The sequence below is a fragment of the Miscanthus floridulus genome, chromosome 8 (assembly GCF_019320115.1).
Source record: "Miscanthus floridulus cultivar M001 chromosome 8, ASM1932011v1, whole genome shotgun sequence".
NCBI classification, from domain to species: Eukaryota; Viridiplantae; Streptophyta; class Magnoliopsida; order Poales; family Poaceae; genus Miscanthus; species Miscanthus floridulus.
Genome location: NC_089587.1, coordinates 201,720,843 through 201,737,233, shown reverse-complemented (window position 1 = coordinate 201,737,233; position 16,391 = coordinate 201,720,843). Strand labels below are relative to the sequence as shown.

At 49.5% G+C, this 16,391-nt stretch overlaps 2 protein-coding genes and 1 pseudogene across 3 annotated transcripts; 2 read left to right on the top strand and 1 right to left on the bottom strand.

Moving 5' to 3' along the window:
* Window positions 1-2,501: 2,501 nt before the first annotated feature.
* On the top strand, window positions 2,502-5,699 carry LOC136474602 (leucine--tRNA ligase, cytoplasmic-like). Of its 2 annotated transcripts, none has more exons than XR_010762965.1 (2): window positions 2,502-2,861; window positions 3,706-3,887. XR_010762965.1 is itself a non-coding variant. In XM_066472164.1 (2 exons), the coding sequence occupies exons 1-2, from the start codon at window positions 2,857-2,859 to the stop codon at window positions 5,686-5,688; spliced, it is 1,293 nt and encodes a 430-aa protein (XP_066328261.1). In that variant the 5' UTR covers window positions 2,502-2,856; the 3' UTR covers window positions 5,689-5,699. The 2 variants fall into 2 exon arrangements, 1 of the variants encoding a protein (XP_066328261.1); XM_066472164.1 differs by lacking the exon at window positions 3,706-3,887 and adding an exon at window positions 4,401-5,699.
* Window positions 5,700-7,243: 1,544 nt separating this feature from the next.
* On the top strand, window positions 7,244-8,478 carry LOC136470502 (leucine--tRNA ligase, cytoplasmic-like; annotated as a pseudogene).
* Window positions 8,479-9,955: 1,477 nt separating this feature from the next.
* On the bottom strand, window positions 9,956-12,298 carry LOC136474601 (probable purine permease 11). Its single transcript, XM_066472163.1, has 2 exons — window positions 12,052-12,298; window positions 9,956-11,261 (listed from the first exon to the last, which is right to left on the bottom strand). The coding sequence occupies exons 1-2, from the start codon at window positions 12,140-12,142 to the stop codon at window positions 10,180-10,182; spliced, it is 1,173 nt and encodes a 390-aa protein (XP_066328260.1). The 5' UTR covers window positions 12,143-12,298; the 3' UTR covers window positions 9,956-10,179.
* Window positions 12,299-16,391: the final 4,093 nt, after the last annotated feature.

Below are 16,391 nucleotides of genomic sequence, written 5' to 3'. Positions count from 1 at the left end.
CCTTGAGTCGGAGCAGAGCGCGTTGGTGTCGGAGCGGAACGCCCTAGAGTTGGCACGGAAGGCCCTGGAATCGGAGCGAAAGGCCTGGTCGGAGGACAACCAGGAAGTGCTCGCACTTCGGGGCCGGGTGATAGGGACAGAGGAGGCGAGCACCTGGTTGCGCGAGCAGGTGGCCCAGCAAGCGAAGGAATTCTCCAACCTTGAGAACTTCCTTGTCGGTACGTACCTCTTCTATTTTTCATCATGTTGGTTTCTTCCTTCAACCTGTTTCTGATCTTGTCGCCCTTCTTTCAGAACTAGGCGGAAAGGTGAAGTCGTTGGAGCAGAACCTTGAGACAGTCAAGGTGACTTTTAGCCAGAATGTAGAGGAGCTAGCCAAGTCCCAAGAAGAGCGACATGCTCTTGAGGGGGAACTTGATCAGATCCGCAACGTTGCCTAGCTTGTCATCTCGGAGGTCTTTGGGTCGGCGCCAAGTACTAGCGCGCCCGCTGTCTAGCTAGCGGAGGTCCCGGATGCGGTCCGGGATCTTATCACAAGTGGGCTGGCAGTGTGGTGCGCCGAGCGCACTAGTGCAGTTGGTGGCTAGTGCAGCCACTGTTGTCGTAGTTCCTCATTGTGCTCCCGTGTGAGCTCGGGGGTCTCCGCACGAGGGTCCGGAGGGGTGTGAATCTGCAAGGACTCCGTTACCATAGGTGGCTGTCCCAAAGCGTCCGCCATAGCGCACTCCCGGGACGGACGGTGGCTAGGTGCCACGTCATCGATGCTGGAGCCGTCACTCTCAACATCGTCATCCATGAGGTCGAGGAAACAGGTGGGAGCGTAGCTCGCCATCCCCACGAATTCGGACGTGAGAGGGGGCGGCGCCGGCATCCTTCGGAGCCCCAGGGCATACGCGTCCGTGGGAGACGTGAGGCCATAGGGGAACCGGTCGTATGGCGGTCGCGGCGGGGACAACGAGGTCCCTCCGGGTGATCGGCGGAAGATAGAGAATAGCAAGTAAATAATAGCATGTACATTACTTACAGCGGGGTTTGAGCAGAGAGTTTGCTCGGAATGAAGCGCAGATGCTTCGTTGATGAAGTCGTGTGTCCTGGAGTCGATGGGGGGCGCCCCTCCGACGAGTGCCAGAACAAGTGCCTCCTCGCGGAGGTGTAGTACGTCGAGCCGGTCGGCGACGAAGTCCAGGCTTCCGAGGAGGATGGCCTGGGATGGCTCGAAGACGGGTGGAACCCACATCCTGACAGGTGGGAGCGCGGGAAACCTCAGTGAGCCGAAGCGAATCGTATCGCCTGAGCCCGCCATGGCGAATGTGGCGGAAAAATGGGTCATCCGATGACCAAAAAGTGTTTATGAACCCGACATACATAGTACAACACAGACGCCTATAACACGCACGTACACTCATCCTTGTGAACACACGACACCACAACACAACACGTAGACACCGGCAGATATCGAGATTCACGAAGTCACCACTAGCGCCTCGCTGTCGACAGGGACGTCAGCTACCACTGAAAGTATAGGGCCAAGTCAATGACTTGAACCCGAGTGGGTAGGTTCAACCACAAGAAACCTAACCAAGTGATCTATGATCAGTTCGCCGAACAAACAGTTTTAGAAGTTAAAGAAGGGGTAAAAAAACGTTTTGGTAAATAAAGGGGATTCGAAGAGGTCAAAAGGATTTTTTTTTTCTTTCCAAAAACCACTGCGGCCCACCAAATCTCCCAGCCCATTATCACACCTGATCACTGGAACGACCATAGCCACTAGCCCACGAGACAGTAACCCTCTAAACTCCGCCCCAACTCCCCAGTGGCCTCCTTGCCAACCTAGCCGCCGGCGCACATCGCGCAGGGAGACGAGGCCACGAGGGGCAACGGTGATGACGCAGAGGACACGCGCGCTGGCGGCGACGGCGGCCAGTTGCCCCGTCACTCAATCGACTACTCCCTCACGCAAAGCACCAGATAAGAAAGTTCAATCCTACATTCCTACTCCTTGCTTCTTCATTCTTTTAGCATCGACATCACAGATTCACACTCAGTAGAGTAAGCAAGCACGTCTCTCTCCCATAGCCGAGAACAGCAGTCTATAGCTCGCTCCCTCCGTTCTTGTCTCCACAAGCAAGCAATTGGCACCAAAATTTTCTCATTTGCTCCCTCGATTTTTCTGTTCATCTCTTGTGCCATTACAGAGGCACAGCGTCGGGGACACATGAAACCTGGGCAGGCCAGCAAAGGCGGGCCCAAAGTGCAGCCAAGATAGACCCATGACTACACTGGACTTGGGCCTAACCCAAAGTCAGATATGAGTCCAGACCCAAAACAAGGCCGCCGACGCCAGCGAAGGCACAAGCTTTTTTTTAGTAGCCCAGATAGGCCCATGACTACACTGAACTAGCTTTTTTTTAGTCGCTAAAAGAAACTAGTTTTTTTTAAGTAGTCGCCAAGGTTTTTTTTGAGTAGTCGCCAAGGAAATAGCAGATCTGCTTTAAAAAAAAAGCTACTAGTTCCTTAGATCTTGCTAATAAAAAAAAAGCGACTACGCACGGCCCGCCGCCGCAACCGGTCCTACGCACGCGGCAGCCGCGCCACGTTCTCCAGGTCGCGCCGACGTCCAACGAAGAAGAAGGCCCCTGGGGCGCTGGCTCGCATCGCAAGTCGCCTCGTCGGCAAGAATCTTTGCAAGCGGACTTGGCCCTGTTCGATTATGTACGTGCTCGCTTTGGGTTCAGGGTTTCTTCAATTCTTCTTATCCGGTCTTGATGATTGATTGTGGGCGAATTTGCATCCTCTGAGGCCAAGTTCCTGAACCGGGGAATCAAGGAAGTTGTCAGGAGCATCTGCTGTGGAAACATGGGGTTAGTACCTTTTTCAGTTCTTTCGTCTGCTTGTTCAGTGCTTGGTCACTTGTAATTCCCTATTTGGTAATGTATAAGTCCGAATGACCGATAGGGTAATTCAGTTCGTGGCAATAAGCAGATGCCATAGTAAGCTTGTATCTTTCTCTTTTAGGAAACACACCATGTCCAATGAAGCAGCAAATCATCCAAGAACTACTGTTATTTATATTGTAGTTCATGACCTAATGCGGTATATGTTTGTATACCGAATTTCTTGGCCAATGTCCTAGCTTCTTCTTGCGGGGTTGGACAGGGCTGTCTTGTTGTCATTGATCTGCTTGTCGATTGCCTCGGTGGGGTGGTTTCTAGCGTGAGCGTGGTAGGGAGGAGAGGAAGTGATGTCCTTGTGACTCTGTTTGTATCATCATCCATCCACAACCTTGCCAGGACGTGTAGTCCAGTTCATCCATTTCATTGCAGATCCCTTTGCTGTATGGATGCCAGTTCATTCATTTGCCAAACAAACTTGGGCAGAAAATATCAATTTTTTATGTTGATATAATTTATTTAGAAGAAATGTCTATTTCTGTATGTTTCATCTGGCTCATTGCAAATCTCTTGCCGTGTGGATGAATAGGGACTGAATTATCAGTAGCTGTCCATTCATGTGCCAAACAAATTTGGGGTTACACTGAATTGAAGTGAACAAGTCTTTATGTCATGTTATACCCGTAGCTGTTTCCTTTCTTGGGGTGGGGTGCGGGGTGGGGGGATGTTTCTGGTGTTATACTTTGTTCAGAAGTAAATGTATATTCCTGTTTTTCTCATATGTTTGCTACCTTGTCCATTTTTTACGCTTTAGATATCAGCTTAGTTGAAGGGCGGGCCTGGTGCAAGCGGTAGAGTCTTACCGTCTGTGACCGGAAGGTCCCGGGTTCGAGTCACGGTCTCCTCGCATTGCACAGGCGAGGGTAAGGCTTGCCACTGACACCCTTCCCCAGACCCCGCACGGAGCGGGAGCTCTCTGCACTGGGTACGCCCTTTTTTTTTAGATATCAGCTCAGTTCATTTAACATTAAACTTGGATGCTTTACTTCTTTCAAAAATAAATGCTTGTATCTGTATGTTTCATACATCTGTTAGTTCTTCTCTTCTTTACACTTTAGATAAGGATTCAGTTGAGCTAAAATCAAATCATGATGGTATACCTCGTTACAAACAAATGTCTGTTTTCGTATGTTTCATGCTCCTGTTAGCACTTCCCTTTTTACGTTACAGATGTGAATTCAGTTGAGTAAACATCAAATTGTGATTTTGTATTTCATTCAAAATAGATGCCATCTGTTAGCTCTCTTATTCTTTTACACTTCAGATATGAATTCAGTCAAGTTAACATGAGATTGTGATGCTATACTTCGTCCAAAAATAAATGTTTCTGTATGTTTCATGCTTTTGTTAGCTCTTCTCTCTTTTACACTTCAAGATATTAATTTAGTTGGGTTAAATGAATCAATTTGAGACACTGACTTGTGACATTCTTTTTTATTGACGTTCCAGGAAAATGTCATCAAATCCTGATGAACCTAAGAGTCGTGCCCGGACAGACTTTTTGCTCAACAATGAAGCAGAGGTTCAGAAGTTTTGGGATGAGAACAAGGTTTTTGAGGCTGATCCTGGCAATAAGCCTCCAAGCCCCGGGGAAAAATTCTTTGGGAACTTTCCATACCCTTACATGAATGGCTTGCTGCATCTGGGCCATGCCTTCTCGTTGTCCAAGCTTGAGTTCGGTGCTGCATACCACAGGCTTTGTGGCTCCAATGTCCTTTTGCCCTTTGCTTTCCACCGCACTGGAATGCCCATCAAGGCCTCAGCTGATAAACTTGCTAGGGAAATTCAACAATATGGATATCCTCCAGTGTTTCCCGCAGCAGAGGATTGTAGTGCTGCAGTAGATGCTATCGAGGCTGACCAGGCTGATGTTGTTGCCCCAGATAAATTTAAGGGGAAGAAGTCCAAGGCTACTGCAAAGGCTGGCGCATACAAGTACCAGTGGGAGATCATGAAGAGCTTTGGTCTAGATGATGAAGAAATTGCCAGGTTTCAAGATCCTTATCACTGGTTGACTTACTTCCCTCCGTTGGCAAAGGAGGTTCTCAAGAAATTTGGCTTGGGTTGCGACCGGAGGAGGTCATTCATAACTACTGACATGAATCCATACTATGATGCTTTTGTCAAGTGGCAGATGAGGAAGCTGAAGGAATTGGGCAAGGTTGTTAAAGACATGAGGTACACAATCTACTCTCCGTTGGATGGCCAACCTTGTGCTGATCATGATAGAGCAACAGGTGAAGGTGTGCAACCACAAGAATACATCTTGATTAAAATGGAGGTGATATCACCTTTTCCTCCCAAGCTGAAGGCATTGGAAGGGAGGAAGGTATATTTGGCAGCTGCTACACTAAGGCCTGAGACGATGTATGGACAGACAAATTGCTGGGTGCTTCGTGTTGGAATGTATGGTGCTTTTGAGATCAACGACACTGATGTCTTCATCCTTACAGCAAGGTCTGCTCTTAATCTTGCATACCAACACCTATCCAGGGTCCCAGAAAAACCAACGTGCTTGTGTGAGCTTTCTGGCAATGATTTGATTGGTTTGCCATTGAAATCTCCTCTTGCCTTCAATGAAACCATATATGCTCTTCCTATGCTCACTGTCTTAACTGGCAAAGGTACTGGCATTGTGACTAGTGTTCCAAGTGATTCACCTGATGATTTCATGGGACTGCAAGATTTAGTGGCAAAGCCAGCATTGAGAGCAAAGTATGGAGTGAAAGATGAGTGAGTTCTTCCATATGATATTATGTTGGTGCCTCGGCTGCCCTGCGCAGGTAAGCAGTAAGCTTACCAGCACACTCACTCAATATGGCTAGAGGTAGAAGAAGATATTGAGAACAACTCACACACACGGCGGGCGCAAGTACTTCATCCTGTTGGTGGATGACTGCAGCCGGTTCATGTGGCTGCAGCTTCTGACCAGCAAGACCGAGGCAGTGGAAACGGTCAAGAAGTTCAAGGCGCGCGCGGAGGCGGACAGCGGCAAGAAGCTGCGCGTGCTACGGACTGATCGCGGCGGCGAATTCACTTCAGTGGAGTTCGCTACGTACTGTGCGGAACAGGGTGTCGTGCAACACCACACCGCGCCGTACTCGCCACAGCAGAATGGCGTGGTGGAGCGGTGGAACCAGACGGTGGTCGGCATGACTCGATCCATGATGAAAGCCAAAAGCTTGTCGGCAAAGTTCTGGGGAGAGGCGGTGACCACGACGGTGTTCGTCCTCAACCGCGCGCACACCAAGGCCCTGAAGGGCAAGACGCCGTTCGAGGCTTGGCATGGACGCAAGCCGAATATGTCCTTACTCAGGACATGTGGCTGCGTCGGCCATGTGAAGAACACTAGGCCTCACCTCGGCAAGCTGGAAGACAGGAGCACGCCGATGGTGCTCCTGGGCTGCTACGAGGAGGGCACCAAGGCGTATCGGCTCTATGATCCCAAGAGAGGCAAGGCGGTGATCTCTAGGGATGTGGTGTTCAATGAGATGGTGGCCTGGGACTGGGAGGGTCCGGGCATGGGGGAAGCTGGCAGCTTGAGCAGCACCTTCGTCGTCGAACACTTAGTTATCCACGGTGGTGGAGACGCTGGAGACGGTGGTGGAGACGCTGGAGAAGAGGTGTCGACCACCCCAGGAGTGGTGCCGAGCGGTCCAGCAGCAATGCCGACCACTCCAAAGGGGGTGCCGAACACTTTAGCAGCAGTGCTGAGCGCTCCAGCAGTGGAGCCGACCACTCCAGGAGTGGTGTCGATCACTCCGGCAATGGTGCCGAGCAGTCCAGCAGCGATGCCGACCACTCCGGCAGAACAGAGAGGCCAGGGACCACCGATCGAGTTCACCTCCCCTCCAAGCGACTTCAGCGAGTTCGTGGATGCCTTCCACGATGGCGAGGAGGTGCGGTTCCGCAGGCTGGACAGCATCGTCGGCAATGCAGGGGCCACAGGCCTAGCGAGTCGGCTGCTCGACAATCCAGAGTTGCTCCTTGTTAGTGCCGAGGAGCCACCGACGTTTGCATTGGCTGAACGCGACACCAATTGGCGACAGGCGATGTTGGAAGAGATGAAGGCCATCGAGAACAATGGCACATGGGAGCTGGTAGATCCACCGGTGGGCTGCAGGCCGATCGGCTTGAAGTGGGTCTACAAGGTGAAGCGGGACGAGCGCGGCGCCATTGTGAAGTACAAGGCTCGGCTCGTCGCCCGCAGCTTCGTGCAGCGTGAGGGCATCGACTTCGAGGAAGTCTTTGCTTCGGTGGCGCGAATGGAGTCCGTTCGCTTGCTGTAGGTCATGGCGGCAACGAAGGATTGGCGCGTCCACCACCTCAACGTCAAGTCTGCGTTCCTCAACGGCGAGCTCGCGGAGACGGTCTTCATCAAGCAAGCTCCGGGCTTCGCCGCCAAGGGCGTTGAGCACAAGGTGCTCAAGCTGCGCAAGGCGCTCTACGGGCTGCGGCAGGCCCCTCGGTCGTGGAACGCCAAGCTCGACGCCACCTAGGGCGAGCTTGGGTTCACTCGCTGCGCTACAGAGCACGCGCTCTACATGCGGCGACGGTGGAAGGAGGAGCTCGTCGTCGGCGTGTACGTGGATGACTTAATCGTCACCGGAGCGCGATCAGAGGACGTCGTCAGTTACAAGCTGACCGTGTGTTTGCAAACGAGATGAACATTGCAATCAAAGAAGCTGAGAAGAACTACAATGCTTTCATGTTCAAAGACGCCCTGAAGTTTGGGTTCCGTGTCCTCCAATTGGCTAGAGATGAGTACAGGCTCTCTTGTGGCGCATTAGGCATGAACCGTGATCTATTGTGGTGATTTATGGATGTCCAGACCAGGCTCATCACCCCCATCTGCCCACACTATGCCGAGCACGTGTGGCAGAAGATCATGAAGAAAGAAGGCATAGTAATAAAAGCTGGCTGGCCAGACGCAGGCACCCCAGATCCGACGCTGAGAATTGCAAATAAATACTTGCAGGATTCCATAGTTTCGATGAGGAAGCTGCTTCAGGAGCAAGAGTCTGGTTCCAAGAAGCCTAAGAAAGGAGCTGCACCAGCACCTCCATCCAAGGAAAAGAAGATGAGCATTGGCCTTATATATGTGAACGAGCACTTCTGTGGCTGGGAAGAGCAGTGCTTGAGGGTGCTGCAGTCCAAGTTTGACAGCCAAAGTCGCTCTTTCGCACCTGATCAGGAAATAGCAGAAGCTCTGAAGGGGTGTACTATCGGGCAGGAAATGAACTTGAAGCAAATTCAGCAGCTGTGCATGCCCTTCATCAAGAAGAAGGATGAGGCAAGGGAGGTTGGTCCTCAGGCACTGGACTTGAAGCTTCCGTTCAGTGAGATGGATGTTCTCCGGGAGAACTTAGAGCCGATCAAGAGGCAGCTGGGCCTTGAGCAAGTTGAGGTGCTCCCAGCGTCTGATGAAGCTGCTCGCGCTAAGGCAGGTGAGCATGCTTCGCTGCTAGAGAAAAAACCACCATCACCCGGTAAACCCATCGCCATCTTCCTCAGCAAACAGAGCTGAAAACTGAACTTGCACTATTGCTAATAGTCCGAGCATATAGCCCTTTTCTTATTCATTTTGCCGCACATTTAGGAGCTGTATGTTAAAGATTGATAACGGAGTATGTTTTCCTTTGGTTTGGTGAAACCAGTTCGTTTTTCTGTCAACAGCGTATGTTATCCTTTGGTTTGGTGAAACCAGCTTTACATCTTTCTGTTCCAGTGTAATTCATTACTATGATTAGACTGCAGAAATAGAGGCGAAAGCTCATGATGATTACATTTTGAGTATTACAATGTTTGAAACAATGTCTTTTTGAACAAGATATAACACATTCATGTATGTGCGTGCATTCTCCAATGCGGCGCTGCGCGCTTGCGTGTGTTGAGCCAGTCCGCGATGCATAGCATAAGTGAGTTTATATGGAGACGATCAGTACGAGGACCAGCCCATGTGCCTACACTACCTCTGTGGGATAGAAATGGTTGGATACATTTATTTATATTGATGTGTCTATTTAGCGATGTAAATAATGCGTATGAGATGGTTTTATTTGTAGAAGGAAATATAATAGCAGTGACAACTCTAACTATGTGCATGTGGCACTAAAAGTTAGGAATGCAGCTAGTTAATTTGTTGCATAGACAATGAAGCATCTTAATTTATTATGTAAAAAGGCATAGATAATAATTTTACAGTAAGGAAAGGAAAAACTGAAGCATGGACTCAAGCTGTGTCTGTGTAAACTGAGAAGAGAAGAACAACTGAGGGTGGCAATGTGTTAAAATGAGGAAACCGAAGCAACTGAAAATGGTATTAATAAAGACTAAGTCCCCTAAAAACTTTGAGCCTCACCACAATTTGGAGTGAATAGCACCAACAAAATGTGGTACAAAAAAAAACTTAACCTACTAGGTGTCACTCAATTATCAAACCAAACGAGGGATTTCACCTAGAAACTCGCTTGCAACAACGCAGAGCACGGTGGGTGCCCGTTCGGCGGTTCCCTTCTTGCTAGCGCCCGGGAGCACCGCATAGCGCATGGCATAGTGGATGCTCCAGGGAGGCTGATTGGGCATCACAACGTGAAGGTCAGACTCCACATCGGTGGCCAGGTAGTAGCAACGCAGGTAAGCAGAGCTGGCGGAAGCATAAGAGGTCAGGATAGCGAGGGAGATAGGCTGAGGGCTAATCGCAATTTACACGCCATGTGGCTGCTGTTGTACGTGCCATGTCAGATCTAAATGGTAGACAAATGGGTATATAGACCTCCCGTGATCTACTTAAAAAGCTTATGGACCCAAAACTACACTTTCAAAGTTCATGAACCTAGGTGATACATAGACAAAAGTCAATGAACATATGGTACATTTAACTCGTAGCAGAATAAGCAGAACCAGCATGGACACCACCTAGAAATACTATGTCAAACCATAGAATCACAATATCACAGTTAATAACAACATAAATTCAAGGCAAGCAAGTATTTACGAGAGAATTAGAAATCTAGAGAGCATGCCTCCGGAAATGTTATTCTTATTATTTTGGGGACAATACAACCGGACATATGACAATACTAACAGAAGTATATACCTATGAATTGTGCAACCTGAGATTCTTTAATGAGCTTCCTTTTGGCTACAATAACTAGTACCTCCTCAATACCAGCAACTTAAAGTGGTATAGGAGCCACAAAGAACAATGTAACAAGCCAACAAACACTTAGGAATTCTCCTCCACACTTAATGAAGTCTTCCTAGCTTTCTTGTCACTAATATATAATTGATATCCATATGAAACAAATCCCCAGATGGCCATCAACATAGCAATAATCTTCACTCCATCCATCTTGTCGTGGAAGAAGATCACAGCAAAAACTGGAATGATGGGTAGAGCTAGTGTGCTTATCACATTTGAAAAGAGTGATGACACTACAAAGATCAAACCCACCACTCCCACGGAAGCTATCTGCCAAGATACAGCAGTCCATAGAAGTGTCATCACATAGGACAGCCTCCCTGAGCTGAAGGCATGCATCTCTCCCTCTAAAGTCTTCCACTCACCGCTCGCAAATAACCCGATAAGAGAAGCTATTGTTGCCACTAGTGCAGTATATATCTGCATATTCAACACGACTGAGAAAGTTTCCTTCTTAATAACCTTCTCGAATGCGACTTGCATTAGAGAGAGAATTAGTGAGTATGTGGCTGAGGCTCCTAGGGTCAATGCGAAACCCAATATGTACTTCCCACGCGATAAACCATTAGTACCCTGAGAATCTTCGTCGACTCCAAGAAGTGCAGCGGAAAAGGTAAGGAGGATTACCGAGTTGAAAATCAATGCAGTGAACTTTTGAGCATTTAGGACATATGAGAAGACAGCATTGAAGGCCAGCTGACTAGCGCATATGAGCGAATATGTTGATACAGGAAGGTACAAGAGGCCATAGGAATACATCAAGTCATCGGCAGCAATGATGAGGCCCAAGGCAATATATATAAGAGTAATTTTGGCGACAGAAGTCTCAGGGTTACTGGTGGTTGTTTGTGTAGAAGGTGATTTTGAACGGAACAGATATAGGGCGACGAACAACACAGGAAAGCCAGCGGTTTGGACAAATGTGGACATCCACTTGCTATTTCCACCTTGGTTGTAGTAGAACCTACCAAGGAGTGTCGATGCTGTCTGACCAGCAACGAGGAAGAAAATGTTCAGAGCTACCATCAGCCACCAATGCCAATGCTTGGTATGAGAGTTTTGAGGAGCTGTTTCGTTAGTAGATGAAGTTTCAGGTTTGGATGATCCTGCAAACAACATACAGAAGGCATTATCAACAGGTCATCTGAAACTATAAATGCTAAGCACTCACGGTAACGGGAGATCCCAAAGTGAAACGCTCGTTTCTAGACAAGTGAAAACTCAGCTTGGCTGCTTTTCCTGACCAACCGGGCATAAACCCAGTAACCCACAGTGCTCTGAAATTACTGCACACAAGGAATTGTCCACGGTATATCTATGAGTTTTATGAAAAACAGCAGCGCTGTTCCCCCAAAGCTGACATTATTATTCCCAAACAAGAAAAAAATAATACAGGCATAGTTAATTAAGTGCAGAAACCAAAGGTTTCCTACACATCCTCATGAAATGTTGCAAATATTTGGAGTCGTGATTAACAGCTGAACCAGTTCTGGCGAACGACCAATCAAACACATTAACTCAGTGGACAGTAACTGAAAACGGACGCACGCGCACATGCCACAGAGCTCATGCAGCAATGAGCAATCAAAAGGCAATCCCGAGCGCGCGCACTGAGGAAGGAAGATGACCCAAACCCCAATCCCATGCCGGAACCAAAAACCCATTGAACCAACGGGACGCCATCCACCAGCAGGCAATTCATCGAACACCTCTCGCGCTCGAGTGTTCCAACGACGTACCGCTGATAAAAACCCGAGAAAAGAAGAAGAACATGTATCGGGGCGCTGCAGAGCAAACCCAATCTATGATACTCATCCGCGCTCCTCTCATCGCATCCTCAATGATGACCCGACATAGTTCACTCCGTCAGAGAGAGAGAACGAGCGGAGGACTGACCTGCGATCTGTACGTGGACCTCATCCTCCCTGATGCCTCCGCCGCCGCCGCCACCGCCGCCGCTCCCGCTGCTGCCGTCGTCGCCGGCCATGCCGTTCCCCGCGCGCGATCCGATGCGAGTGGGCTGTGCTGCGGAGGACGCGACGAGTGAAGCGAGGAGAGGACGAGAGAGGGAGAGAGGCGCAAGCGCAGGCGGTCAGCGACTCAGCGTGGGAGCGCCGCACGGGGGAAGGTTGGAAAAGCGGTGCACCTTCCTGGCTGCTGCTTATTTCCTTCGTGTAGGGACACCAGGAGTCCAGGACACCGCTCTTTTTGGAATGGGCCCGTGCAGTTGCAGCGCGGCCGGCCTTTCCGCGTCGCTGAGTGTCATGTGACCAAAGGGTGGACGGTCTTCTGTCTTCTGCGATCGCCCATTCGCCCGCTCGCGATCGCAACTTCATTTTTCCTGCGTGCGGCCGGCGGCGGCGGGGCCCTAACGGATTGGTTAGGTCGGTAGCACGCCGGAGTTGAGTAGTTGACCATCCAAACCCAACACCGAAAAAAAATTGTGCTTGTTCGATGATGAGATGAGAGCTGCTAGTGTTGTCACACGACGCTCCAGCTATAGCGCTAATGCTAATTGCTACGTGCCCGCGCAGCCCGTCTAATCCGATCTCCACGGTGCGGCGGCGGGACGTGCTGACTTTTTGCAGCCAAGACGCACCGCGAGGCCGAGAAAACAACGTGAAACAGGAACAGGACGCTGCTCTTGTTGTCTGGTGTGGAGATCGGGCACGGGAATGTGATTCCGCAAAACCAGAGCCAGACGCACTGTTAGTCGTGAAAGAAAAATACCGGCGCGCACAGATGGCCGAGCTGGAGGCACTAGTGCGTGGTGCCTGCTGCCTGCTACTGTACAACATGGTGTGATTTTTTCTCCGTTGGATGCTCACGGCTCCTGACCGCACGTTGGTCGCGTACATACGCGCCGCCGTTTGCGTGTCCACAAGCTCTGACTTCGCCGGACGCCGCCCTCTCAATGATGCGGCGAGACGGCAGTTTTGATCCCCAAGCGACGACGATGGCCGAGAGCAGCGGCCGAAAAGAAGACCCCGTGTCCACACCGGTCAGCTCTCGTGGGCTTCAGCTTCGATCATCGGCATTTATGGGAGAGGACATCTCTTCAAAAGGTTTGCCTCAACTGCCTGATATTTCTTCCTGAACTGCAAAATCAGACACTCACACTCTTTCACCTAATAAATCACGGAAATTACCTCTCTAACCCCTCCAAAGCTGGTTTCCTGGTGACGTGGTGCTAACGTGTCATGTGTGAGTGGTTTTGCGTTGGTGAAAATGGACATGGCAAATCACTCAAAAAAAACAAAGAAAAAGGAAAAAAAATCATGTGACCCACATGTTAGTCTCATGCCATATCCTCCTTCCTTGACTTATCTTCTTCCTCATGCTTCTGCTCACCCTTCACCCATGGCTTAAGCATGGGAGTCCATTCTCATCCTTGTGCTCCCCCTCAAGGTTGGACATCTCCTCCAATGTGTAGCAAGAGCTGCCACAGCCACACCTTGTTGATTGCCATGCCCTCGCCACAGCGCTGGCATTGCTACAGTAGAAGAAATCACCAGGAGACTTATCTGGTCTACAGCGCAATGACGGCCATGCCATATTCTTCTTAATTTTCTTTGGTGGCGGGCTCTCCCTCCTCCGCCACTACAAGATTGCCACCTACCTATGGTGCTCCCTCACCGGCGCCCTATACATGCTCCACCGTGCCGCCTGTCTAGAGCCCATGCCCATCGCCTTCTACTTCCTCACCGCCTCGGCCTCCCTAGAGCTACATTTGTATCCTAGCTGATCGTTTCATTCGAGGTGTTCTGTCACCCATAACCTCCTTCATCGTTGAGTCACTAGAGGAGGCGAGGGTCTTTGGGGGGGAGGGGGTTGGTGCTAGGAGGCTGAGGGCTGTAACACCCCGGTGTTATGCCTGCATTTAGGCACTGCAAATCATACATATCATGCATCATCAAGCATCCTATTCATACATGCCTAATCATGTAAATAACAATTGAAACACTGCTTCGAAACATATGAAACATGTTGTGAAACCTGAATGCTGCATACCGTTGTTAGAATTGTTTTGCCCTGATTTTTGCTTGCTAGGTTAGTAAAACATGTTTGGCTACTATTGTAAATCATCTAGGATTATTTAGTTCAATTTTTGGAGCAAGGTTTGTATTCAAATTAATTCAAAATTTTGCTTCCAATTTCCCAAAAATTAGGGTTTTGAGTTAAACACGGACTTTGATTTTTCAATTCAAAATCTAGAAAGAATTTGGCGTTGGTCATAAAAGCAAAGTTGTAGAGAATTAAATTCTAATCAACTTTCATTTTTGGTACATTTTCAAAAGATGTCATTTTCTTGCTCAAAATAATATTTGAAAGCTGGCATTTAAAAATTTCTTGAAAATATAAATGAAAAAGGGCTTTTTCTCCTTCGCGGGCCGCCGCCTCGCTTCTGGCCCACGGCCGAAGCCGGCCCAGCCAGCCTCCCGCCGCGCCGCGCGCCTCGACTCGGCCCAGCCCAGCCCAGCGCCTCACCTGGCCTGCCTCCGCGTCCGCCTGCTCGCTGACGCGCCGCGCCGCGCCCGACCGCGGCAGAGCTCGCCCGTCGCGTGGCGGCCATGCGCCGTCGATGCCGCCGTGTGTCGCAGCCGGCCTGCGCCCGCGCCCACGCGCCTGCCTACTTCTGCTGGAGCCGGTGCGCTCGCTTGCTCACTCCCGCGCTGCCTTTCCTCTCCGCTAGCGCCAAGCGCACTCACTCTGCCTCTCGCCGCGCCACCGCACCCGCCGGCGAAATCCACCGCTCCTTCTCCACCGCGGCCAACAATCACGCGCCCGCAGCTCCGCCTCGCTCTCCGGCACGTCGTGCTCGCGCCTGTGCCGCCTGCTGAGCTCAGGTAGTGACGTCTCGCACCTCGCCACCGTCGGCCATGGCGTCGCCGTGCTCGGCCGCCATGGAAGGCACCTTCCTCCTCTTCTCCAACCCTGCCTAGCTACCTTCCCGCCTTCGCCATCTTCTCGCGAACCGCATGCGCCCGCTATCTCGCCCTGTCACGGCCAGGAATGGCCGCCGGCCTCGTGGCCGAGCCACGCCGCCGCGACGTCGCAGCGCCGGCGTGGCCTCTGCCTCAGCCGAGCCAGGCCGAAAGGCCGTGGGCCGACGCCCTGCCGGGCCGTCTCCCTCTTCCCATTCGCTCGGGCTGCGCAGGCCAAAAGCGGCCGTGGGCCAGCTGATTCCAGCGGGCTGGCCCAGTAGTAGTAGGATAAATTGTTTTCAATTTATTCTTTATTATTTAAAATAGAAATGGTTTGAAAAATATTTGGATACTCAAAGTTGCTCCAAATCTGTTGAAATAAATTTGTCTAGGTTCCTTATCATCAGATCTACTGGGGAAAATTATTGCATGTCATTTTTGAGATACTTTGCTGTAGAATTTTATTTAATCATGTATATTACTGATAACTTGAAAAATATATAGAAAAATCTATAGGCTTCAGAAAAATATGATTTCTAAGTTTGTTAATCTTCTTATGTAATGTACTTTCTAGGAAAAATATGTGTCATGCTTGTGCTGTAGAAAAATTTTGAGGTGTAGTTCAAGTGCCTTTAATGGCTGATTTTTGTTATTTTAGCTAGAGAGCAAACTTTGTATAAAACATGCATGTGATAATTTTTGTACAGTAGTTGTATGCTATGAAGAACATAGGAAAAATACTAACTCTATTGTTTGACACTTTTCACAGTACAAAGTATTTTCATATTCATAATCATGCCATAGCTTGTTATTTTTGTGTAGGCTAATCCACTCATTCAAATACCATGAAAATCTGATAGTAGACTACTTAGGATAGTACTATGCTGTAGTAATTTTCTAAGATTTTTCTAAGCAAGAAAAATAGAGGTTTCTATTCAAACCTATTATTAATTATGGTTTAATTAAGTGTTGCTTTTTATGGGATTAAGAAATTAGTAAAGCTTTGGTGTATCTTTGAAGCATTTAATAAAATGTGTTGAATTAACATATTAGTAGTAGAAGAGAATGCAGTAGATGACATGTGCTTGTAGTATATTTTCTTGGATGATGTTGACTACCTTGCATTCAAACATATCCATTGTATTCATCTCATCCGATGCACCGATTGCATAAGCACTTACGCATATTGCATCATACAGGATCGCAAACCGAGAACCCAGTCGTCATACCCGAGGAGCCCGAGGAGCAGTTCGAGGTGCAGCCGCAGGAAGTGCCCGAAGCCGACGAGGAGGACATTGAGGAACTTCCGGA

What these genes read in the sequence shown, in the direction of transcription:
- LOC136474601 (XM_066472163.1), bottom strand. Translation starts at nt 12,142, where the DNA reads ATGGCCGGCGACGACGGCAGCAGCGGGAGCGGCGGCGGTGGCGGCGGC. An exon ending in GGTCCACGTACAGATCGCAG is followed by an intron (nt 11,262 to 12,051) that starts GTCAGTCCTCCG and finishes TGTTGTTTGCAG; the next exon opens with GATCATCCAAACCTGAAACT.